The 27,056-nt window shown below is 36.7% G+C and overlaps 2 protein-coding genes and 1 pseudogene across 2 annotated transcripts; 1 reads left to right on the top strand and 2 right to left on the bottom strand.

Annotated features, from left to right (window-relative positions):
* Positions 1-338: 338 nt before the first annotated feature.
* On the bottom strand, positions 339-20,647 carry LOC132627566 (uncharacterized). The gene is made up of 5 exons (XM_060342968.1): positions 20,265-20,647; positions 17,098-17,270; positions 8,370-8,434; positions 994-1,741; positions 339-716 (listed from the first exon to the last, which is right to left on the bottom strand). Exons 2-4 carry the CDS (start codon positions 17,240-17,242, stop codon positions 1,667-1,669), a joined length of 285 nt encoding a protein of 94 aa, XP_060198951.1. The 5' UTR covers positions 17,243-17,270; positions 20,265-20,647; the 3' UTR covers positions 339-716; positions 994-1,666.
* On the top strand, positions 15,184-15,843 carry LOC132624157 (probable aquaporin PIP-type pTOM75; annotated as a pseudogene).
* A 3,292-nt stretch (positions 20,648-23,939) lies between the features above and the next one.
* On the bottom strand, positions 23,940-27,056 carry LOC132629008 (uncharacterized). Its single transcript, XM_060344754.1, has 4 exons — positions 26,009-27,056; positions 24,849-25,884; positions 24,558-24,751; positions 23,940-24,295 (listed from the first exon to the last, which is right to left on the bottom strand). Exons 1-4 carry the CDS (start codon positions 27,054-27,056, stop codon positions 23,940-23,942), a joined length of 2,634 nt encoding a protein of 877 aa, XP_060200737.1.

The raw sequence follows: 27,056 nt of genomic DNA on the forward strand, positions 1-27,056 counted from the left end.
TTTTCAAGATAATATACAAAGGGGACTTCAAATTAAAACTTATATTTCCCCTCTCCACTGTTATTAATCAATGAAATACCACATTGGTGTAAATGGAATATTTGTAAAAGAAGAGCAGAAGACTGTTAGTGCACCTACCACATCACGCCTTATATCTTTTTTGCAGAAAAGGTTCTGCTTTTAAGTATATTATTTGATGTAATCTAATCAGCAAAGATACCTTTGTTTAAACTTTAAGCTTTGAAGCTGCGACACTACTCTTCCTACTTCTGCCAGTTATTCCTCTCCTAATTCTAAGTATATCTACCGATCTTATTCCTATCGCAACAACCTCGCTGTTTTCTGGTCCAAGGGGCATTCAACCAAACTAGTTAATCAACATAAAGAATTTAGCTACAAAGACACCCAAAAACACTGATCATGTCAGCCATGACATGTTTAGCTAAAAAGTTCAGTACCTAATAAGAAAAAGGAAAGGAAAAAGAAAAAAGACAGCTGCTTGATCCCAACAAAGTGTAGCTGTAGAGGTGTCCAAGAGTGGATAAAACGAGTAGTTGCCGTCATGTTTAGCTACAAAATGAAGACAGAGAAAACTAAAATATCCTTAAAACGGGGAGTGTTCAACGTTTTTCTCCCTCTTTTTATTTTGCAGATTCCTTTGCCTCCGTACTTGCACTTGTAGTTTCAATCGGGCATTGGGATACATAAGGTTTAAGCTGAAAACGAAAGAGAAAGTTAAAAGAAATTCATAAATGGCAAAATTTTACAAACTCCACAGAAATTGAGTAAATAAGATCACAAGTTTCATAAACATTTTCTATGATCCAATGGAACACATGTAACTTTTTCTAACACTAGAAAGAGAGACTAGTTTCTTTCAATCTAAGACTACAAACTAGTTTTTTTGTTATGGAATTCTGTATATTCAACGATATTTCCAGAAAAGATGAGACGGGGATCACTATCTTGGAAACAAATGGAAAGTGAACTCACGTCAATATTGAATGTCGAGAGGAGATAAAGCAGCAGCAGCACAGAACATAAGAAAGTGCAATCTGATAGTTGAAAATTTAGCTCATTTTGGGGCATGCTTGAAAAGTCCATGCTCTAATCCACGCGCTAGGGAATTGCTGGGTCTAACCTACCTCAAGCACTACTCGTTTCAAGATTTTAAAAAACTTGGAAAAGATTAATATGATGGGAAATCACAAGGAAGTAGTGATCTAAGCAAGTATGCTGGGCCCAACAGAAATCACAAGTGACGATGTATTTCCTAGAAGGGACTGAAAGAGTGAAAGTTAAATAACTTTCTTTTGATAAATCAAAAAGAGTTCATTAATAATACACCAAGATGGCGTTATCTCACAAAAGTTTGTAAAAGTTGAAGAACCTGGCAACCTCTAGCTGACCAACTTATTTAGCATCTATATCACTATCCATAACTTTCTTTCGATAAATTAAAAGGAGTACATTAATAATACACCAAGATAGTATTATCTTCACAAAAAGAAAAAAGACAGCTGCTTGATCCCAACAAAGTGTAGCTGTAGAGGTGTCTAAGAGTGGATAAAACGAGTAGTTGCCGTCATGTTTAGCTACAAAATGAAGACAGAGAAAACTAAAATATCCTTAAAACGGGGAGTGTTCAACGTTTTTCTCCCTCTTTTTATTTTGCAGATTCCTTTGCCTCCGTACTTGCACTTGTAGTTTCAATCGGGCATTGGGATACATAAGGTTTAAGCTGAAAACGAAAGAGAAAGTTAAAAGAAATTATGATGGAAAATCACAAGGAAGTAGTGATCTAAGCAAGTATGCTGGGCCCAACAGAAATCACAAGTGACGATGTATTTCCTAGAAGGGACTGAAAGAGTGAAAATTAAATAACTTTCTTTTGATAAATCAAAAAGAGTTCATTAATAATACACCAAGATGGCGTTATCTCACAAAAGTTTGTAAAAGTTGAAGAACCTGGCAACCTCTAGCTGACCAACTTATTTAGCATCTATATCACTATCCATAACTTTCTTTCGATAAATTAAAAGGAGTACATTAATAATACACCAAGATAGTATTATCTTCACAAAAAGCATCTTATAAAAGTTATAAAACCTAGCAACCTTTAGCTGACCAACGTATTTAGCATCTATAAAATATCGACTCTGTAAGGCTCTTAGCTCATCTGAGATACGTCATAGCAAAAGAATATAGATGGAACGAGTGAAATATCACATATATTACTTTGATAACCAGATTTCCTAATAGACTACAATCTAGTTCCAAATCTATATACTTTTCTTAATCATCTTATCCATAGAAAAAAAGGTTGAAAATGTGTGATTTTGGTCAACGTGTGAATACTAGAAATCATAATTAGTTCTTACACAAGACTGACCATTTATATACGGGCCGGTATAACTTCACAAAGGCCTTATGTGAGGAAACGAGATGATTAGTTCTCCCAAAAAAGATAAGAGAAAGAAAAACAAGTTGAGTAAAGAAAGAAATTGCAACATAAAGGTCCATAACAGAAAGGATTTTCACACACATAGATATTCTAGGCATTGCTATCTCATTAACATAAACAGAGCAAGCTGCAAGAAATTGGATATCACCCATCCAAAAGTTTGAGACTAATAGAATTACGAACTCCTACGCTGGTCCCATTCATAACAAGAAACACAGTTTGTGACACAGACAGTCAAATGTAGCAGGACTTCAAAAGTTACAAAAGTTGTTATATTTCAGAATATACATGTCTGCCACACAACTACCTTTTGTCTTTCTTTCTCCAATAGAATGAAAAGAGTGCAAGGAGGTAACTAAAGTTTTTACATGACATCTCTTAGATAATGAAGGACACAAGAAAACTAGGTTTTGAGCCTGATATTACATATATTTGATATACCAAGTATTTAGGAAAATTACTGATAGAACTTCTTTTTCACTGGCAAAGGCAGATCCTGATCCAGGAGCATGAGGTACAGTCAGTGTATTTGGAGAGTTAGCTGGGTTGGAAGCAAATACACTGGGTAAATACTTACCCACACCGAGTGTTTACACCAAACCAATAAATGCAAGACAAGTGTCCTTCACATACATATTTAACACTTAACCATGAATTGTTAACTGATAAGGTTAACTTTATTGGTTTGATCTAAACACCCGGCCTGGGTAAATTATTACCAATACGCCACACCAGTTGCTCTCTAAAAGATTCGCGCTCTGCCCTACCTGTGGGCCTCACTTTTAAGACCTATTAAATTTCTTAGGGGCAGTTTGGTAGGTAACAAGTTATCTCTGGATTATAAAACAGGGATTAAATAATGACGGGATTGTTTAGTGGATATACTTTTATTAATAGATGTTTAGTTATTGGACTAAAAATGGGACACACGGGGTATAATATAAAAAATGTGTATGGTTTACTGTCTGCTTGGACTCTTCAAAATGTTGACGGGTGCGTGCCAGATCCTCCAAAAGTAAGGTATTTTTAGAGGATCCGACATGGGCGGCAACATTTTTGGAGAGTCCAAACAACATAGAATTGGTTTAAACTTGATGAATTGGGATAAACTTTGATTCCAATTTTAATCTTGTCTTTATAAAACTTTGGGAGAAAAGCTTTGGAAAAAGGCAAATGTGTCATTTTGTTGTTTCATCCCGAGATTAGTAATACTAGGATTGTTATCCCACATACGGATTGTGGTACAAAAATAATACCACAATTGTGGTACAAGTAATCTCGGGATTACTAATCCCGTCAAAAAATTTACTAAACATAGGATAAAATAATCCCACATCTATCCCCGAATTATAATCCCTTGTCCCACCACCAAACGACTCCTTATGGACTTAAAAATTAACTCCTACTTTTCGTACCAATTTTCAATTTGAGTCTTAAATGCTATTAGCACCACATTATTGATTATTCCAACAGTAATCTTAATCAGATCTTTATTAAGAGTTTTAGTTAACAGATCAATTAACTTTTCAAGATTAATATTAATATAGAATAAGCATGGGATACTCTTTTATCATGGGATATACTCTTTTAGCTAGTTTACAGCGAACACCAGTTACCTTTACTATCCAACTTTTTGTGGATAATATGCAAATGTTGATATGGATGAATGTGTTGCAATTATTTTAAAAATTAACAAGCATACATATGCTTGCACCAGTACATTACAAATTTTAAAAATTCTTGATTTTAATAGAGAAACAGTCACCTCACGAAGTGTGATTTTTTTTTTTTTTTTTTTTTTTTTTGAAACTAGAAGTGTGAAAATTTATTACTTATATCATATGTGACATATATTTAAATAATTTCTCATTCGATAACCATTAGAAATAGTTGTAAAGCTTCCAATGCCAACATTATATCATATTCTTCTACGACGAGCCTGCATTGTTATTATATCAATCATCATCCTCATATAACAAGTGTTATTTCCATTATCATAAACAGTATCATTAAACTATACACTCTTATAAATAGGTGGTCTCTTTTTTTGAGAAGGTAACAGTTCTCATAACTAAGTGGTCTGATAGCCAATTATCGATTTAAGACAGATTGGGACAAAATGTAACATTAATAGAATTCCGGACTTATTAGGAAAGGGTTAGGAGGAATAGGAATTGTTGGACCCCCAAACTTTGAATAGGGCTTGCAAGTCCATTGCAAAGGGATGTAGGACTTGTATATAACCCTATTCCTTTTGGTTCGTGCAAGAATGAGACTTGACGCTATACGTTTAAGCAAGCACTGAAATGAATGGAATAAGGGGGGTAAAAGCACACCGAAACCGTCTCTCTTTTGTTTGCTAGATTCTTTTGTTAATTAAAAACTAATTAACTACAGATACTGAAATCAGAAAGCAAGACATCCACATAAACTAATACATATGGAAGAACATAACAACATGGAAGCAATGGCAGTCAAATAAGAGATTCTCTCACTTGGGCAAGGTGGAAATGGATGAGGAGGAAGGCGGTTTGTTTCCTCTCTTTCTGTCTGATTGATTCCCCTTGCAGAAGAAAGAATCTTCGGATGGCAGAAAGGATAGAGAGATCTAAAGGAATACTATCAACTAGCTAAGTATTAGCTGACCTGTGCAATCTAAAACGGGCCAAGACTAGAGGTTTACAGGGCAATTCGCCCTTCTTTTGGGGCGGTCTTTAAATTTTGCTTTTCGGCTAAACCCCATAGGTTCCAGGTTCGAACCCCCACACAGTTAAAATTTTTTAAAAAATTCGCAAAGCAGAGTTTAAATTTCGCTATGCCCCCATCGGCATACACTTGTGAGGAATTACCAAAGTTATGCCGGACCGGACATACTTATGTCTTATGGGCAGACTTGGCATAAGTATGTCGGGTCCGGCATAACTTTGGTAATTCCTTCACAAGTTTATGCCGGGTCCCGCATAAAAGTTTGCCCATTAAAAGTATGCCCCCACCGGCATAAACTTGTTAAGGAATTACCAAACTTATGCCGGACCCGGCATACTTATGCCTTATGCCGGTATAACTTCACAAAGGCCTTAAGTGAGGAAACAAGATGATTACTTCTCCCAAAAAAGATAGAGAAAGGAAAACAAGTTGAGTAAAGAAAGAAATTGCAACATAAAGGTCCATAACAGAAAGGATTTCCATACACATAGATATTCTAGGTATTGCTATCTCATTAACATAAACAGAGCAAGCTGCAAGAAATCGGATATCACCCATCCAAAAGTTTGAGACTAAGAGACATACGAACTCCTAAGCTGGTCCCACGCATAACAAGAAACACAGTTTGTGACATAGACAGTCAAATGTAGCAGGACTTCAAAAGTCACAAAAGTTATATTTCAGAATATACATGTCTGCCACACAACTACCTTTTGTCTTTCTTTCTCCAATAGAATGAAGAGAGTGCGAGGAGGTAACTAAAGTTTTTACATGACAACTTTTAGATAATGAAGGACACAATAAAACTAGGTTTTGAGCCTGATATTACATATGTTTGATATACCAAGTATTTAGGAAAATTACTGATAGAACTTCTTTTTCACTGGCAAAGGCAGATCCTGATCCAGAAGCATGAGGTACAGTCAGTGTATTTGGAGAGTTAGCTGGGTTGGAAGCAAATACACTGGGTAAACACTTACCCACACCGACTGTTTACACCAAATCAATAAATAAAGGACAAGTGTCCTTCACATACATATTTAACACTTAACCATAGTTAAGTGATATGTATTTTCCCTCAAATTGTTAACTAATAAGGTTAACTTTATTGGTTTGATCTAAACACCCGGTGCGGGTAAATTTTTACCAATACACCACACCTATTGATCTCTAAAAGATTCGCGCTCTGCCTACCTGTGGGCCTCACTTTTAAGACCTATTAAATTTCTTAGGGGTAGTTTGGTAGGTAACAAGTTATCTCTGGATTATAATACAGGGATTAAATAATGACGGGATTGTTTAGTGGATATACTTTTATTAATAGATGTTTGGTTCATTGGACTAAAAATTGGACACACGGGGTATAATATAAAACATGTGTATGGTAGTCTGCTTGGACTCTTCAAAATGTTGACGGTTGCGTGCCAGATCCTCCAAAAGTTGTATTTTTAGAGGATCCAACATGGATGGGCAACATTTTTGGACCAAACAACATAGAATTGGTTTAAACCTGATGAATTGGGATAAACTTTTGATTCTAATTTTAATCTTGTCTTTATAAAACTTTCGGAGAAAAGCTTTGGAAAAAGGAAAATGTGTCATTTTGTTGTTTCATCCCGAGATTAGTAATGCTAGGATTGTTATCCCACATACGGATTGTGGTACAAAAATAATACCACAATTGTGGTATTAGCAATCCCGGGATTACTAATCCCGTCAGAATTTTTACTAAACATAGGATAAAATAATCGCACATCTATCCCCGAATTATAATCCTTTATCCCACCACCAAACGACTCCTTATGGACTAAAAAATTAACTCCTCCTTTTCGTACCAATTTTCAATTTGAGTCTTAAATGCTATTAGCACAACATTATTGATTATTCCAACAGTAATATCAATTCTTTATTAAGAGAGTTAATTAACAGATCAATTAACTTTTCAAGATTAATATTAGTATAGAATAAGCATGGGATACTCTTTTAGCATGGGATATACTTTGTGGATAATATGCATATGTTGCAATTATTTTAAAAATTAACAAGCATACATATGCTTGCACCAGTACATTACAAATTTAAAAAATTCTTGATTTTAATAGCGAAACAATCACCTCACAAAGTTTTTTTTTTTTGGTAGTGTGAAAATTTATTACTTATATCATATGTGACATATATTTAAATAATTTCTGATTGGATAACCATTAGAAATAGTTGTAAAACTTCCAATGCCTACATTATATCATATTCTTCTATGACGAGCCTGCATTGTTATTATATCAATCATCATCCTCATATAACAAGTGTTATTTCCATTATCATAAACAGTATCATTAAACTATACACTCTTATAAATAGGTGGTCTCTTTTTTTGAGAAGGCAACAGTTCTCATAACTAGGTGGTCTGATAGCCAATTATCGATTTAAGACAGATTGGGACAAAATGTAACATTAATAGAATTCAGGACTTATTAGAAGAGAGTTAGGAGGAATAGGAATTGTCGGACCCCCAAACTTCGAATAGGACTTGCAAGTCCATTGCAAAGGGATGCAGGACTTGTATATAACCCTATTCCTTTTGGTTCGTGCGAGGATGAGACTTGAAGCTATACGTTTAAGTAAGCACTGAAATGAATGGAATAAGGGGAATAAAAGCACACCGAAACCATCTCTCTTTTGTTTGCTAGATCCTTTTGTTAATTAAAAACTAATTAACTACAGATAATGAAATCAGAAAGTAAGACGTCCGCATAAACTAATACATATGGAAGAACATAACAACATGGAAGCAACGGCAGTCAAATAAGAGATTCTCTCACTTGAGCAAGGTGGAAATGGATGAGAAGGAAAGCGGTTTGTTTCCTCTCTTTCTGTCTGATTGATTCCCCTTGCAGAAGAAAGAATCTTCGGATGGCAGAAAGGATAGAGAGATCTAAAGGAATACTGTCAACTGGCTAAGTATTAGCTAAAATGCACAATCTAAAACGGGCCAAGAGAATGAAAGCATGTGTCCTCTTTTTCTTTTAGCAAATTATTTATATCAAGCTTACTCTTGATAAATGTAAATAGGAACAAGGAATGGCAAGACTTTCAAGTTTTACTGCTCTTCACAAGCTGAAAGGATGGAAGGCGAGCAACCGAAAGATACATTGATCAGAGAAAATATTGATTAGTGAATACTTCGGTCAACATTAAGTACCTTGAAATCGGTCAAATCTGGAACTACGTAGTTAGGCAGCTTCTCTTGCATAATAACATAACCACCTGGAACAAGAAAGAACGGTAGACTATTAGAAATAAACAGAAATATCTGTGTGTTTCTATGTGAAGATAAATGATTATTGATTTTCGATACATAAAATGCGGGAATATGTAGTATTCAGAGAAAAGGCATTCAGTATTTCTACTTCTTTATCACAGACACAGTATGACTATTGAAATGCAGACAAAAATGGGCTGGGCCACACAAACAAGAAATTTAAAGACCTTAACGAGCCTAATAACATGTGAGAATGCTGATACTGCAACCATATATTTATTTATTTTTAAATCAAGGGGACTGGAATTCCTGGTTTGAAAAGATATCATAGATGCACTTCCAATAAGACTACTATTTCTCAACATGAACTTAACAAGAAGAGTTACAGAGAACAATGATCTTATATCTTCCCTGTCAAAAAATAACATTAACCTTTTTGTAAAACTGGAATTTGTAACAAATCAAACATAACAGCATGTAATCTCAAAATTTTTAACCTTAAGTGCCGTTCGATTGGGGTTTCAAGGGATTTAATCCCCACATTGAGTCCAGCACTATATTTGTCAAGGATTATCATTGATTAAACGACAGCTTCTCTCTCAACAAAACTGCCGCGTGAACCCCACGCGCGGCTGAATGGAACCTCCCGGCGGCCACCAAATGGCGCGTGCGGCGGGGGAACAGATCCCTATCATTGGGACGACAACAACTTGTGAAGGCCCCATGCAAAAACCAACCTATGCGACCTCAATTTCAACACCTAAACCACCACCACCGGCAAACAAGAGGCTCAGATGCCCATCGGTAAAAACCAGAAGAACTCAACACAACGGGGTAGCTGCGGTCATTTTCAAATCCAAAGACTACTACGGAGTCATGGCTAACGAGTGTAAATTCACTTTAATTGGAAAATTCCTAAAGGGGCGACCACAGATCGATGTAGTTCGATCTATGTTTCTGGAAAAAATTACATTGAAGGAAACAGCTGTAATTGGGGCATATGACCACAATTCTGTGTTCATAGATTTCACCAACGAGGAAGATTGTAAAAGAACGTACTTCAAGAGATCAATTGAAATCAATGGAACACAGATGTGGCTCCAAATGTGGCACCCAGATTTCACGCCGGAAGAAGACTCACCAATGGCTCCAATTTGGGTACTTCTTCCTAAACTCCCTTTTCATCGTCACGCATGGAACTATGTGAGACAAATACTAGCACCGATAGGAACCCCTTTGATTATGGATGCTGCTACATGTAGTAGAACACGACCTAGTATGGCTAAAGTCCGGGTTGAAGTAGACTTAACGAAACCACAAATTGATAAAATTTGGGTAGGTTTGGAGGATGAATCACACCCTCTCAAAGGTTTCTACCAAAAAATAGAGTATGAGAGTGTCCCAAGATTTTGCACCCATTGCAGGAAGCTAGGACACTCTCTAGTGCAATGTAGATTTGCTAAAAAGAAAAAAGATGATGACAATAAGAATGAAGAGACTCGGGAAGTGGTAGATCAGGCTGAGACTAGTAAAAATGGAGACACTAATGGAAAGGGCACTTTTGAAGTAGAGGTAAACAATAGACAGATAGAGGAAATAGCAGTGGAAACTCAGGCGGCTAAGACCAGAGGGGAAAAGCACAGGGAGAAGAGAAAGCAAAGAAGAAGAAGGAATGCTTTAAAAGTAGTAAGAAATAAAGGCAGAGGAAATCATAAGAATGAAGATAAGAATCAGAGGGAGGAAAAGGAAAAAGTGGAAAAAGACCAAGCCAAGGGAAATGGCAATAACCATGACAGTAACCAAATTGCTAGCAAGGAACAACAAATTGCTGATGAAGTAGTGGCTCAGAAGAATGATATACTATTATAGAGAAGATTGGAAATACCAAGGGAGCAGGAACACTTGAGGAGCAACAAGGCAACATAAAGGAAAATCAGACTCCTAAAAATGTGGTAGTTATCACCACCAGTGAACAGGAGGAAAACAGTACACATGAGATAAGTGTACCTGTCAATCCTCCACTCAGAATTCAGAATGCGTTTCAGAGCATAGCTGATGATACTGGGCAACCTGTAGAGGAGGAAGAACAAGAGCAAAACAGTGAGAATACTATATCTGCAGATATGGTCCCAGTTACTAATCAGAAGAAAAAGATAAATAGGAAACATGGTGACATTGATGTAAACAAGGAACCTCAGGAGAAATCAGAAACTGGCTCTAGTGATGACAAAAAAGACAGAAAAAGTGAACAAGAAAATGTTGATAGCCTATCAGATGAAGAAGTTGCTGATAGCCTAATCGATGCATTTGCACCAGAAACTATTCTTGAATGTGAGGTGCAGAACCAGGTCATGGAAGCTGTGGAGAAAGGGAATCTACCCCCCGGAGGAACTGAAGTTCCTAAAAAAAAGAAGCAACAACAAACATCAAGCACTTCAACCCCTGCAATGGTCACCAGAGGCAAGGGAAGAGGATCAAAGAAACACCTTTGAACAGTTCCTATGATTAATACAATCATATGGAATATAAGAGGGATAGGCTCTAGAGGAGCCTTTGATAGACTCAAAAAAATCACTCAGATTCACAAGGCCACTTTTGTGGCACTTCAAGAACCTTTTGTTCACAATGCTGTCATCAACGAGAACAAAATATAGAAATACAAAAGAAAGCTGGGATTTACAAATGCTGTCACAAACAAGAATGGCAAGATATGGTGCTTATGGGATGATGATTTCAAATGTAAGGTGATCAGTGATCACAATCAACAGCTCACTCTGGAAATTCAGCATAGTAGTCACAATGAAGGTTTTGTTGTAACAATAGTCTATGCTAAAACTTCTTCTAGGAAGAGGAAGAGACTGTGGGAAAACTTGAGGACCTTGAATAGTCATATAAACAAACCATGGTCTATAATGGGGGATTTCAATAACATCATAGAAGCTGAGGAGAAGCAAGGCGGAAGACAACATAGACTAAGCAGAAGTTTGGAGTTTGTTGGTTGTATGGATGATTGCAACATGATGGATGTTGGATATTCTGGGGATAAATTCACTTGGACTAATGCTAGAAGATTGAGAGGAAGGATCCTGATGAGGCTGGATAGAGTCATGTATAATGATCATTGGTCTCAGAAATTCCCTATTGTCAATATCAGGCATCTCCCAAGAACAGGTTCAGATCACAGGGTACTTCTTATGAAATGTGGCAGTAAGGAACCTCCAAGGACTAAATATTTCAAATTTTTAAATTTCTAGACTGAACAAGATGATTTCATGGATATGGTGAAAAATTCCTGGCATTCTGATGTGAGGGGTAATCCCATGTGGATTCTACAACAAAAATTAAAAAGGCTGAGCAACTGCCTAAGCCGGTGGTCAAAAAACAGCATTGGTAATGTGTTTGAGAAAGTGAAAGAGCTGGAAGAACAAGTGGAAAAGGCTGAAGCCCGGTATACTACTTACAACACTGATCTAAACAGAAGTCTTATTCATTCTAAGTATGCTGAGCAAATTTATTGGGTTAATAAGGAGACTTCTATGCTGAGGCAAAAAGCCAGGATCAAATGGCAAGAGGAGGGAGACAGTAACACTAGATACTTTCACAGTGTCATTAGACAAAAAAGGAAAAAAGCACAGCTGTACAGGATCAAAAATGAGCAGGATCAATGGATTCAAGGGGATGATAAAATTGCTGATGCTGCCACTAGACATTTTAGCAAATTGTTTTCTCAGCCTGAGCAGCAATCTGAATTCAGAATAGTGGAGAACATTGAGAAAAATGTTCCAGCTGAAGATAATGAGATCCTTACTAAAATCCCTAGTATGGAGGAAACTTATCAGGCTATTATGTCCCTAGACCCTGATAGTGCTCCTGGGCCTGATGGGTACTGTGGAAAATTCTACCAAACTACTTGGGAGATCATCAAATATGATGTATACAACATGGTTACAGATTTCTTCAGAGGGGCCAAACTCACTAAGTTTTATACTCACACTTGTTTAATATTGCTTCCAAAGGTGGAATATCCAAACAACTTCTCTCAGATGAGACCAATCAGTTTGAGCAACTTCTCAAACAAGATCCTCTCCAAGATCATCTCCAACAGACTTACTAACATCTTGCCTAGAATGATCCCTCAAAATCAAACTGGCTTCATCAAAGGCAGGTTGATTACTGAGAATGTTTTACTCACACAAGAGTTGGTACAGGACATCAAAAAGAACAACAAATATGGGAACATGGTAATGAAGCTGGACATGGCCAAGGCATATGACAAGGTGTCTTGGTTATTTCTCAAAGCTGTTATAAGGCAAATGGGATTCTCTGAGATATTTATTGATCTCATACATAGGCTCATAGCTAATGTTTGGTACTCAGTTATGATCAATGGCATGAGGCATGGCTTCTTTCATTCTACCAGAGGTCTTAAGCAGGGTGATCCTCTATCACCAGGCTTATTTGTTTTGGCTGCTGAAACATTGTCTAAGGCACTGAACCAACTGCACAACAATGAGAGATATATTGGCTACACTATGCAGCAGAAGGGTCCTCTAATCAATCATTTATGTTATGCAGATGATATTGTTATATTCTCCTCAGGAAACAAGAGAACTATTAAAATGATCATCAAGGTGTTGAAACAATATGAAAAGGAGTCTGGACAAGAGATCAACAGTGAGAAAAGTTCTTTTTGACTGCTACTAACTCTTCTGAAAATAGGAGAAGGATGATTAGTAGAATTACTGGCTACAAGCACCAATTCTTTCCTATGAAGTATCTAGGTTGTCCAATATTTCCTGGAAGGAAAAGACTGTCTTATTTTGCTGATATTGCAAAGAGTGTCATGAACAAAGCTCAAGGATGGCAAGGCAACTTGCTATCCTCTGGGGGCAGAGCAATCATCATTAAACATGTACTTCAGTCTCAAACCCTGCATATTCTTGCAGCAATGTCCCCTCCTAAGGCCATCATAAAACAGATGGAAAGATACTTTGCAGATTTCTTCTGGGGGCAGACTGATAACAAAAAGAGGTACCATTGGAGTTCTTGGGCAAATATGTGCTACCCTCAACATGAGGGGGGTACAGGTTTCAAAAGCATTGAGGACATATGTAAAGTGTTTGCTGCCAAAAGATGGTGGAGAATAAGAGTTGAAGATAATCTATGGTCTCAGTTTATGATGGCCAAGTATTGTCAAAGAAGTCATGTAGTGGCCAGGAAAATTCAAGGTTGTCAATCTTTTGTCTGGAAGGAATTATTAAGAAGCAAAGCTGATATAGAACCTCATATATTATGGAGGATAAATGAAGCTAAAATATCCTTTTGGTGGGATAATTGGACAGGCATTGGTCCTCTAGCTATGCATCACCAATCTGAAAATAACCCAGGTACTCTCATGGTGTCAGACTGTCTAGAAGGAAACAATTGGGATATGGACTACATATCAAAGTTGCTGCCACCTGAAGTTTGCTACATCATTCAGAGGGTAGAAATTGGGCAGAGAAACATGAAGGACCAGGCCATTTGGACTGTTAATTCTTCTGGAAATTTCACCTGTGCCAGTGCATTTCAAGTTCTAAGGAAGAGACTACCTGATGCTCCTATATGGAAGTGCATATGGAATAAGGGAATCCCATTCAAAATGGCATTTATCAGTTGGAGAATTATCAAGAACAAGATGCCTATGTATGATAGAATCAAGAACTTCTCAAGAAATGCTGATCCTAGGTGCATCTGTTGTACTCAAACTAAGGAGGAAACCATCAACCATGTCTTCATTGAAGGGGAAATAGCAAAAAAAAATCTGGAAATTCTTTGGTGATTCTTTGGGAATCATTACGCAAAATCAGAGCATCCATGCCAGATTTATAACATGGTGGAATTTCAATACAAAGAACTCTATGCTAAGAGTGGCATACCAATGCATTCCTATCTTTATTTGTTGCGAATTATGGAAAGCTTGGAGTTCATGGAAATATGGAAACAAGAAGTATTCTGTGGCCAAAATCAAGTATGAAGTGGCTCACCATGTAATGTGTATCATTAAAAAGAAAGGGTACAAAGTTGACTTGTGCCATAGTTGGGACAGACTGTGTGATACTATGGAAGCACATAGAGTTGTTTTAACAAGCATGCCTATTATTTGGAGCAAACCTACAGAAAATGTCATCAAGATTAACACTGATGGAAGTAGCATGACACATAGCAACAAAGCAGGAATTGGAGGAATTGCCCGAGACTCTAGAGGAAATATCATCATGGCTTTTTCTAAATCTGTACAAGTTTGTTCCAACAACAGTGCAGAAATCCAGGCTGCAAATTTTGGAATCAGCTGGATTGATCATAATGATATCAACAACAGCATCATTGAAGTCGATTCAATGCTGGTGGTGAAGTGGCTAGATGGCACATATAATATCCCTTGGGAACTTTCAAAGGAAGTGTTAGCTATGAAGAGGATCATTGATAAGAGAAACATCAAAATCCAGCACTGTTTCAGGGAAGCAAACACAGCAGCTGATTCTTTAGCTAAATTTGGAAGCAATGCACAGTATAGTTTGATTGCTAATCTATATTCTTCAATGCAGGAAATTCCAAGACAAGCAAGAGGAGCATTGGATAAGGCTCAAATGGCAAACTTCAGGATTCGGAAGGCAAGAGGAAGATGAAGGACAGACATAAGGGAAGGATGCGAAGAAAGGAGCAAGGAGGCAAACAGAATCAAAGAAAAAAGATTTTGTGTAGTTCAGTTGCTTGGGTTTTTGGTGGTATGATATTTGCTTTGGTCTACTGTACTGCTGGTATCTGAGGAGGACACATCAACCCAGCTGTGACCTTTGGACTGTTATTGGCAAGGAAATTGTCCTTGACCAGGGCTGTTTTCTACATAGTGATGCAATGCCTTGGTGCAATATGTGGTGCTGGGGTTGTGAAGGGCTTCATGGTGGGACCATACCAAAGACTTGTTGGTGGTGCTAATGAAGTTCAACCTGTTTACACCAAAGATGATGGTCTTGGTGCTGAAATTATTGGCACCTTTGTCCTGGTTTACACTGTTTTCTCTGCTACTGATGCCAAGAGAAATGCCAGAGACTCTCATGTTCCTATTTTGGCACCGCTTCCCATTGGATTTGCGGTGTTCTTGGTTCATTTGGCCACCATTCCCATCACCGGAACTGGCATCAACCCCGCCAGGAGTCTTGGAGCTGCTATCATCTACAACACCGATGCAGCATGGGATGACCACTGGATCTTCTGGGTTAGACCATTCATTGGAGCTGCTCTTGCTGCAGTTTACCACCAAATGAACTTCAGAGCCATGCCATTCCACAAGTCTTTAAGTTTCTTCATGAAACACTCAACAGCGAAAGTGGAGTTTCTGTTTTGTTCTCTTATTTTACTAGTAGTAGCCTAAGCAGCGACTGTAGCAAAAGTATAATTATAAGGGGTATTTCTTGCTTCTAAAAAACAAAAAAGAGTCCAGCACTATTTTATATCATGTTTGGTTACTCAGTTTTGTTTTCCTAATAAATAATACTTGCATAAGTTATGCAGCAACCTACATATTATTATTATTTTTTATTTTTTGAATGTAGAATAAGAATGCAGGTATTAGTAATATGAATTAAAAACACTTACATTCCAAAAATAACCCTTATAATAGTAAGAAAATATTTTATATTTACCCGCAAGGGTGGCTCAGTTGGTTGAGCATGGGGCTTTCTTAATGGAGGTCTCAAGTTCGAAACCCCCTGCCAATGACAGCAGGGGATTTGCCTTCTGGGTCGAACTCGTCGCACGGAGCTTGCCTAGTGCGCGTTACCTCTTCTGTGTGGTTTGTGAGCTATTGCACAGGAGCTGGCTTACCCTGTGCGCACCCAAAGGGTAGCTGCTGCGGGTTCCCGTGTCATAAAAATATATATATATTTAAAGAGTAAGCACATTTTTACTATACATTGGTTTTAATGTGTAATATGACAAACTAAACATTCAACAAAAAATAATCTCTGCATCATAATCCATGCATATCTAATCTCTCCATCACTAATCTCATTACAATCCCTACATTACTAATTCCGGCATAACTTGTCTCTAAACCAAACAACCCTAGTCTCATACATCTTCTGTGGTAACAAACAAAGTCAAAAAATTTAGTTCATGTTTACCCTAGTCTCTTTCTTTTCTTTTGATTCATCCCAAAACATCAGATGACTCGTCAGATGTACCACAGTACATAATATTCAAAAATTGGAGAAGGGGCAAAAACAAAAGAGATAAACATAAATCATGGTATAGGATAGACATTTGAGTACGCAATCACACAAATAAATCAGATCATAATCTTTCCCAAATGTATGAGCTGTGAAGGACTGACTACCATTACAAGCTTAATCCTAGATAAGAAAAACATGATTTTTATGTGTGATAGCATAAAGATTTCACTTCCAAATAGAACAAAGGCGGCGAATGGTGATGGCATCGTGCAGTTTTATCCTTTACCTAGTGCACGCATCTAATGTACCACATATCTACAGGTAGTTGGATACAAAATTAGGAAAAATTGAAACATAGAAATTCCTATAAAGCTATAGAAATCTGTTCCAACCAGGAAGAAAAGACAAAAGAGCAGTAGTTCAGTGTTCACAACACTTGAATAGAGATTTCAAACCTTTGCGAGTGTGAAAACCAGTAGGCTTGCAATTCTTTCCCTTGTAGAAGCCCCGAGGAACCCGTTTTGTAGTAAGAATATCAAGAGATGAAGTACGCTTTCTTCTGAAAGATCTCCCTAAACCTAATATCAGTCCCAGCGGCATTGTATACTCTTCTAACTAAAAATATTGCCTAGAAACAACAAAATACAAAGAAAAAAGGATATTATATATTTGCATAAGATCAAGATTTAATCATTGAAGCCGTAATCAATTTTCACGTTTTGCCCATTTTCACTGGCTTTGTAAATAAATTTTAAAAAAAGGCTATTATATAATTGCATAAGATCATAACTGTTCATTTAATCACTTAGCAAGCATAATTTCCATTATTCTCCAACATCTAAAACTCGTTTTTAACCTGAAACATATACTTATTTACGGAACTGCTAAATTACTATTGAGAGTAAACACAAAGGAAAGGCATGCTTTACTTCTCTTGACTCTATACTTGTGATCACATATAAAACAAAAGCTTAAACTTCCTATAAGAATAGGAGAAAACAGCCCCAAACACATTAATGCAAACTAGAGCATGTACTTTTTGCAAGATTCATAATAATTCCCACTGTGACAGAAAAACTCCAGTCACAAACCTACTATATTCTTTAGTGCAAAAAAACAAAATGAAGAATAAGTGCTTACATACTTATTTTTTGTTTATAAACGAGGAGTTAAAGGTTGAAAAACAAGCTGACATCTCAAAACAGTATACAGCATGAAAGCACAAAGGATTTTGCAATTTGAATGACCAAACAGAGACTTACTAGGTGACCTTAACTACATATTCTAGCAAAATGAGGAAGGCAATTGCCATGTTTTAAGTGAGGTTACCATGACATTTCCTTTTAATCTAGTTAACTAGTTATAGCTTCGATCATGTTTTCATCCATGGATAGTTTCAAAACAAGTTCTCAATGCCATTTTGTAAGATAAGGACTATCAAATGCTTTGAACACATATTAAAAGTAAATCCATATTTTCCCATGGTCGAGTAAATTTCAAGAAATCACAGTCGTTTACAGCCTACAGTTGACTGAAACAGACTGGTTTGGACATATGCAATGGCCAGTATACGCATGATATTCGGGGCATACATGATCACTCTTATATGAAGTCACTCGGCATCTTAGTTTGACTCAAGGACCAAACTAGATAAATGCCAAATAGCCTAAACAAGCACACATGGACAAATTCATCCTTCAAAATCAGCAGGCAAGCGCAAGACAAGAAACAGGCTGATACATTGAGACTCTCTTACAACAAATAACAAGAACTGACAGGAGTATTCAATGCACTGCAGCAACAACAAAAATAGAACTCCCTATCACCAAAAGCATGACAATAAACTAATACCGAGTGCAGAGAATAGAACCATATCCGGATAAAACATTACACATAATCCAAACTGAACAGAAACATAACAAACTTCAAAAGATAAGAGCAACAGAGGGCTCAAACCAACAATCGACGACCACCACTGGTGCATTCTACATTATAGTGATTTGTAGGCTTAAAACAAAATATTAAAGGCACATACATTCTACATTACAGTGAAATATGAAACGATTTGATACATGAATCTGAATTTTAAAATGGTAACAGAGGAAATGTATGTGGATCAGCAAAAGAGAAAAAAGAAAAATCACACACCGTACTTCCGTTATATCTAACGATGAAATCAGAATCACGATTATTGCTATTCGGAGAAACTTGTACTCTTTGTTAAAAGATCATATGTTACAAATCTGTCTTAAACTTGGAGGTACATTTTAAAACATTTTATGTAAGAGGGATGTTCTTTTTAATTTAGATAACACACTGCTAAAGAATATCAAAATGGGTCAGCAATTTTGTCTTTTAATAATACCCAACTGGAATGTAATTTCCTCACAAATGCTTACAAAATAGATTCGGAAAACACAAAAATACCAACAAAACAAATTCAGAAAAAGACCATAAGCATGCTTATTTAGAGTCACTGTCCAGTTCGAGCTAATTAGGAACCACATCCAACAACAATCTAAATTAAATGATGTGTACAGACAACAAGGGAACAAAGAGATTGGACTTAAAACAGCAAGCCTCAGGAAACAACAGTGTCTTGACCATGCTATTATTCCACTCAACTGCCTAAAACTTTATGCAAAGCGGTTCCAAATTAACAAGAAAGAAGACTGAATTAATACACGTACATGCTTGATTGGACCAGTTGATTAACACAGATTCACATAAAAAGTAATACTTGGACTAACACAGAATCTTAACTCAAATCACTCAAACATACTGTCTCTATTCAATCCAATAAATCAAACATTTTAAAAAACATTTTTTATATCTCATCAAGATTATGTGAATCTTGTTTCAGACAACAATGAACTTCTGCCTACAACCGAACCATATAGCGATACTTCACGGGTCAAACAAAGACTCTAATGGCCCCTGCTGAACTTAAAAAAAATGAAAAATAATTGACAACACTAGTACCATTAAGAGTCAATAAGAATCATGATTCAGCTAACAGAACTAGCATAACATTCTCAAGCTATTCCAATATCAAACAAGACCTATGGACTATACTAATAACATGTTTAATCATACTGATTTCATTTCAGCAAATCACAGGTGACTGAAACTAATTAAAACTGAGCATAAACAAGTATCAATGAATCTCCGAGGATTATGCTAACCTACCTTATTACTATGACATTATTAAACCACATTGAACAAACTTATAGAGGTGTTCTTCGTTAATATAATCAGAAGTAAAACAGAAATCAGCCACAGGTTTGACTACTAATTATGCCTGACCTAACAACAACCCTTAAACGGGTTCGAATATCCTACTGACTAATTAACCAGATTTGTATAACAATACGCAATTTAAACCAACTAACATGATTAAACCACACATTTGAATCAATTAAAGCCCGGTTATCGCACCTAATACATGTAATTACACAAACAGAGCCAAGTTCGATAATCAAACCATCATACCAAACAAATTAAGTCCGAATTACTATCAACATGCAAACCAAACGATTTAAACTGAGCTAATCAACTCTAACCAAACAACATATAGAATAGCAACTGAAGGATGCGAAAACAAGTAGAAAAGGGGAATTACCTTCTCCGGGTGCAGCGAAGTGGGTGCGAATCTTCAATCTACACTCGAACTTATCGAATCTGGACTCGTGTACCTCGGATTCAATGCAATATAAAAAGGGCGAAATAAAATAGAAAATCGATATCAAGAATGTTACGACTGCTGCTAACTTAATGCTTTCTAGGGGGATTTTTGCGATTCAAAGACTCAATATTTTCAAAGATTCAAGGGATTCGTGGTTTTTTTTTTGTTTTGTTTGAAGGAAGAGAGAGAAGAGCGGGTGACAAAGGGAAGTGGGAGCGGGGTGTAGGCGGCGGTGGTGGGGTTGGGAGATGATGAAGAGGAGCGGCGGTGGCGGGGAAACGAGAGAGAGAGAAAGAGGAGAAAAAGAAAAAGGGGGCGGGGGGGGGGGGTGTCGGCTGAAGGAAAAATATGAAACGCTAAGGTTTCATATTTTGTTAAAAGGGTATTTGGGCCGGGTCGGGTACAAATCAAACGAGTAAGGGCCGGTCTGTTTGAATGAATAGTGGGCTGAAAAATGTTGGGTTGGGTATTAAAAATGTGGATTGGTCCGAAAATTGTGTTGGTTTCACAAATTAGGCTTTAGCCTAAAATAGTTTTAGAATTTAATTATGGACTGAATTAATATGGATTAAAATGTTACTTAATACAAAATATGTAATTATTAGTGCTCAAATAATAAAAAATGGTGTTATAATAGCCGTGCAATAATATTTCGAAAATTCACAGTAAATAAACACTATTATTTAATCATGCAAAGATAAATGCGATGCGTGTGCGTAAGCTTGTAAAATGCCGAAATGATAAAAATTGTGAATAATAATAATAATAATACTAATAATAATAATGATGGCTAGTAACTGTAATGGATTAATGAAACGCCGGTATTGATAAGAGGCTAATTATAGAAAAAAATATAAATATATATTTTTTAATTTTCCAAAAATATTAGAAGCATAAATAGGTATTTCGGATGAGAGGCGAGACAAAATTGGGTGTCAACAATGTTTGCTGAAATGTAACTAACAAACTGCAACTCGAATCCGTACGAAAAAAGAAATATTGGAATACAATTCTCTGACAAACTTTTGAAAAGGAAAAAAATTAAAGCTAAAGTGTTCTTTTTTGAAGTTCCCAGTTCCCATGTCATAAAAAAAAGTATATATATATATATATATTTAAAGAGTAAGCACATTTTTACTATACATTGGTTTTAATGTGTAATATGACAAACTAAACATTCAACAAAAAATAATCTCTGCATCATAATCCATGCATATCTAATCTCTCCATCACTAATCTCATTACAGGAAACATAAATCATGGTATAGGATAGACATATCCGGAAGCTCGACTAGATATATCCAGTTAAAGGAACATGAATAACTGTTTGATGAGATTAATTCAATTACTTAGAAGTTTCAGGGTAATAACTAAATTCATGATCAAATACTTAAGGATATTCCTAGTGAATGACCTGGAGTCTTCTGAGTCAGTTGGATTAGAATTGTTCCCAAGACAACATTTTTCTAGCTTGTCCCATCGATGAGAAGTTGAATTGAATTAGTCTCATAGTAGACCAATACGAGGCCCAATTAGAACGTGATACCTAGTCAACCAACATACCTAATTTTTACTAAGTTACATGACATTCAAAGTCCTCCTTTGCTCTGTGTTGAGTGATCAGTTGGATACACCAAAACACTCCCTAACTCCCAATCTTTCATTTTCATTCAACTTTTAATACTTCCTCCGTGTCAATATATGTGGCACTTTTTGCTTTCCGAGAGTTAATTTGATTAATCTATGAAGCTAAATAAGATTAGACCAACTCAATATTTTAAAATTGAAATTTATATATTTAAAAACTATACGTAAAGCAGTGGCGGATCCAGGATTTTCATTCAGGGGGTTCGGAAAAAACAACAAAAGCTAAATATAAAAAATAACATTGTTAATGGGAATCGAACCTAAGAAGACGGTAGAAACAATCTTAAACACCCTGAACCGCTTGAGCTAACATTTTGCTTTTGTTTAGGGTGTTCAAAAGTTAATATATGTACATAAACACAGAAAATCTACCCTATATATACACTATAGTTTTTTGGCGAGGGTGTTCCGAACACCCTCGGACCCCCTTAAATCCGCCCCTGACGTAAAGTACGTATAAGTTGCTTTTCTTAAGTCAATGTGATGAAAAAATATATTTTAAATAGTGATCAAACTTTACATGGTTTAAATCTCAAAAAATTCAAAGTGTCACATAAATTGGAAAGAAAAGAGTAACACATTATAAAGTCACAAGATGAGCTGGCAGGCAAAATCGTAAGTACTGTATTTCAATGCAAATAAATCTTCTCCTTGGAAAATATAGTGAAATTGTCGACAGAAGAAAACGGGGTGGACCTAAGGTGATGGCACGGCAATTGTGGTCCTTTCTCTTTGAACACAAGATAACGTAAATTAAAAGAGGGAGAAAGGTAGCATGCTTAATAGATACTGCCATACTGGCGAAATCAGAAATTTTAAATAAGAGGCTTAGAAAGACATAAAATGTCCCAGTTTAGATTTGAGCTTGTGTCTGCAAATAAATTCAAAAATTTATACTCAAAAAACAAAAAACCTTTTTCGATAGTTGTATAATTTTTTATGAAGGAAATTCGATCCTTGAACTTCACTAAATGTGGCTACGTCCATTCCTGCTAACAAGACACAAGATCAGAAAGCAAATTTGCCGACTAAACCGGCACTATTTGTTTCTTTATGTTCCCATTTAGGACATTGTGTAGGATAATTCTATAAAATTGGAATATTCGATTAATATAACATACTTTTATATATATTCTCATCAACTTTAAAAAGAAACCATATTATATTCAAACGTATAAAAATATTAACACGTCATCCACTGTACAGTATGAAACTAAAAAAATTACTAATAAGCAACTTTACTGCGCACTTTTTTTTTTTTTTGGCCATAAACATTGATTTTATTGTAAGATTGTTAAAACTTACATGGGAATGGAATGACTGATTAGTAATCTAATGACCAATCTAGGATTCATAGGATATCCTAAATTGGCAGTACAAAAGCTAAGTAAAAGTTCATCATGCATGGTCCATAGTCAATAAAACCATGCACAAAGATATGCCAGTAGACAGTAACAGTTGCTGCATCACCAGTACTGCTTCCTGTCATCTTCCTTGTGCCTTGTTGTGTATCAAAAAGATGTGTCCCTAGTCTGAGTTCCTAGGTGCACATACTAGTCCATCTCTGAATATTTGTTGCTGCTAAATGACCATCCAGTTGGTCCTACTGCAGCTTTCGACTTTTGCTGTCACTTAAAAGAAACCTGCAAAATAGAACACCCCAGTCTATCCCATATCCTCCTCCACATGGATTTGAGTATGAAATCATCTCCATATCCTCCTCCACATGGACTTGAGTATGAAGACAGTCCTGAAACTTCTCCTTTAGAGTATCCAAGTCCTTTGTGCAGTTTCCATGTATTGCATAATCCCATCCTATACAAGAGACCAAATAATATAAAAGACCAAATACTTTCCATGTATTGTCACAATTGCAGCAGATTGAGCAATAATTGCTAATACCACACCCTGCAACTTAGTCAATATACAGATCGTATTGGTTCCTACACCACTGTATAGCCAAATTCATTCTTTAGCATGATCAGACATAAGCTCATAGGACATGCGCATCAGTATTTCTTCCTCAATCTGAAGTCTGTGCATTTCAATTGTTTTATGGGCATTCAAGAGCAGTTCATTCTCTTTCTTAATATGCCCTCGGTTCAGGGTGGTTTCACCCTGGATCAGAAACACCAAAAAATTTCTTTCAAATCTTTGAGGCTTTCTTTGCTTATGTTTGCTTCCTTCCTTTTTTTCCTGCTTGCATCTTGCTAGTCTCCTCTTGTGTTTGTCCTTCATCTTCTTGTTGCCTTCCTTATTCTGAAGTTTTCCACTTGGGCCTTGTCCATTCTCACTGCTCCTCTTGCTTGTCTTGGAATTTCCTGCATTGAAAAATATAAGTTAGCAATCAAAGTATACTGTGCATTGCTTCCCAATTTAGCCAAAGAGTCAGCTGCTGTGTTTGCTTCCCTAAAACAGTGTTGGACTTTGATGTTTCTTTTATCGATGATCCTTCTCATAGCTACCACTTCCTTCATAAGTTCCAAGGGATATCATACGTTCCATCTAGCCATTTCACCACCAGCATTGAATCCACTTCAATAATACTATTGTTGATATCATTATGATCGATCCAGTTGATACCAAAACTTGCAGCCTGTATTTCTGCACTGTTGTTGGAACAGAATTGTAAAGTTTTTGAAAAGGCCATGATGATGTCTCCTCTAGAGTCTCTGGCAATTCCTCCAATTCCTGCTTTGTTGCTATGTGCCATGCTACTTCCATCCGTGTTGATCTTGATGATATTTTCTGAAGGTTTACTCCAAATAATAGGCATGCTGGTTAAAACAGCTCTGTGTGCTTCCATAGTATTGCACATTCTGTTCCAACTGTGGCTCAAGTCAAATTTGTACCCCTTTTTTTTTAATGATACACCTTACATGTTGAGCCACCTCATAGTAGATTTTGGTCACCGAGTACTTCCTATTTCCATATTTCCAAGAGCTCCAGGCTTTCCACAATTCCCAGCAAATAAAGATAGGAATGCATTGGTATGCTACTCTTAGCATTGAGTTTTTTGTGTTGAAATTCCACAATGTTATAAACCTAGCCTGAATACTCTGATTTTGTGTAGTGATTCCCAGAGAATCACCAAAGTATTTCCAGATTTTTATGGCTAGTTCCCCTTCAATGAAGACATGTTGGATGGTTTCCTCCTTAGGATGAGCACAACATATGCACATAGGGTCAACATTATCATCGTAATTCTTGATTCTATCATACATAGGCAGCTTGCTCTTTATAATTCTCCAACTGATAAAGGCCATTTTGAGAGGAATTCCTTTATTCCATATACACTTCCATATTGGAGCTTCCGACAATCTCTTCCTTAGAATTTGAAATGCATTGACACAGGTGAATTTCCCAGAGGAATTAGCAGTCCAAATGGCCTGATCCTTCTTGTTTCTCTGCCCAATGTCTACCCTCTGAATGATGTAACAAATTTCAGGTGGCAGCAGTTTTGAGATGTAATCCATATCCCAGTTGTCTCCTTCTAAGCAATCTGACACCATGAGAGTACCAGGGTTATTTTCAGAATGGTGATACAGAGCTAGGGGACCAATGCCTGTCCAATTATCCCACCAAAAGGATATTTTAGCTTCATTTATCCTCCATATTATATGAGGTTCTACATCAGCTTTGATTCTCCATAATTCCTTCCAGATAAAAGAGTGATAACCTTGAATTTTCCTGGCAACTACATGACTTCTTTGACAGTACTTAGCCATCATAAACTGAGACCATAAATTATCTTCAACTCTTATTCTCCACCATCTTTTAGCTGCAAACACTTTACATATATCCTCAATGCTTTTGAAACCTGTACCCCTCTCCTGTTGAGGGTAGCACATATTTGTCCAAGAACTCCAATGGTACCTCTTTTTATTCTCAGTCTGTCCCCAGAAGAAATCTGCAAAGTATCCAGCTGTTTTATAATGCCCCTAGGAGGGGACATTGCTGCAAGAGTATGTAGGGTTTGAGATTGGAGTACATGCTTAATGATGATTGCTCTGCCCCAGATGATAGAATGTTGCCTTGCCATCCTTGAGCTTTGTTCATGACACTCTTTGCAATATCAGCAAAATAAGACAGTCTTTTCTTTCCAGGAAATATAGGACAGCCTAGATACTTCATAGGAAAGAATTGGTGTTTGTACCCAGTAATCCTACTAATCATCCTTCTCCTATCTTCAGGTGAGTGAGAAGCAGTCAAAAAGACACTTTTCTCAATGTTGATCTCTTGACCAGCCTCCTTTTCATATTGCTTCAAAACCTTGGTGATCATTTTAATAGTTCTTTTGTTTCCTGAGGAGAATATAACAATATCATCCGCATAGCATAAATGATTAATAAAAGGGCCCTTCTGATGCATGGTGTAACCAATATATCTCTCATTGTTGTGAAGATGGTTCAGAGCCTTAAACAGAGTTTCAGCAGCCAAAACAAATAAAGCAGGTGATAGAGGATCACCCTGCTTAAGACCTCTGGTAGAGTGAAAGAAACCATGCCTCATGCCATTGATCATAACTGAATACCAAACTTCAGCTATGATTCTATGTATGAGATCAATAAATATCTCAGAGAATCCCATTTTCCTGATAACAGTCTTGAGGAATAGCCAGCACACCTTGTCATATGCTTTGGCCATATCCAACTTCATTACAATGTTCCTATGTTTGTTGTTCTTTTTGATGTCCTGCACCAACTCTTGTGTGAGTAAAACATTATCAGTAATCAGCCTACCTTTGATGAAACCCGTTTGATTCTGAGAGATCATTTTAGGCAAGATGTTAGTAAGTCTGTTGGAGATAATCTTGGATAGGATCTTGTTTGAGAAGTTGCTCAAACTGATTGGTCTCATCTGAGAGAAATTGTTTGGAGATTCCACCTTTGGGAGCAATATTAAACAAGTGTGAGTATAAAACTTTGTGAGTTTGGCCCCTCTGAAGAAATCTGTGACCATATTGTGTACATCTTCCTTGATAATCTCCCAAGTGACTTGGTAGAACTTTCCGCTATACCCATCAGGCCCAGGGGCACTATCAGGGTCTAGGGAAATAATAGCATGATGAGTTTCCTCCAT

The sequence above is a fragment of the Lycium barbarum genome, chromosome 2 (assembly GCF_019175385.1).
Source record: "Lycium barbarum isolate Lr01 chromosome 2, ASM1917538v2, whole genome shotgun sequence".
Classification (NCBI taxonomy): Eukaryota; Viridiplantae; Streptophyta; class Magnoliopsida; order Solanales; family Solanaceae; genus Lycium; species Lycium barbarum.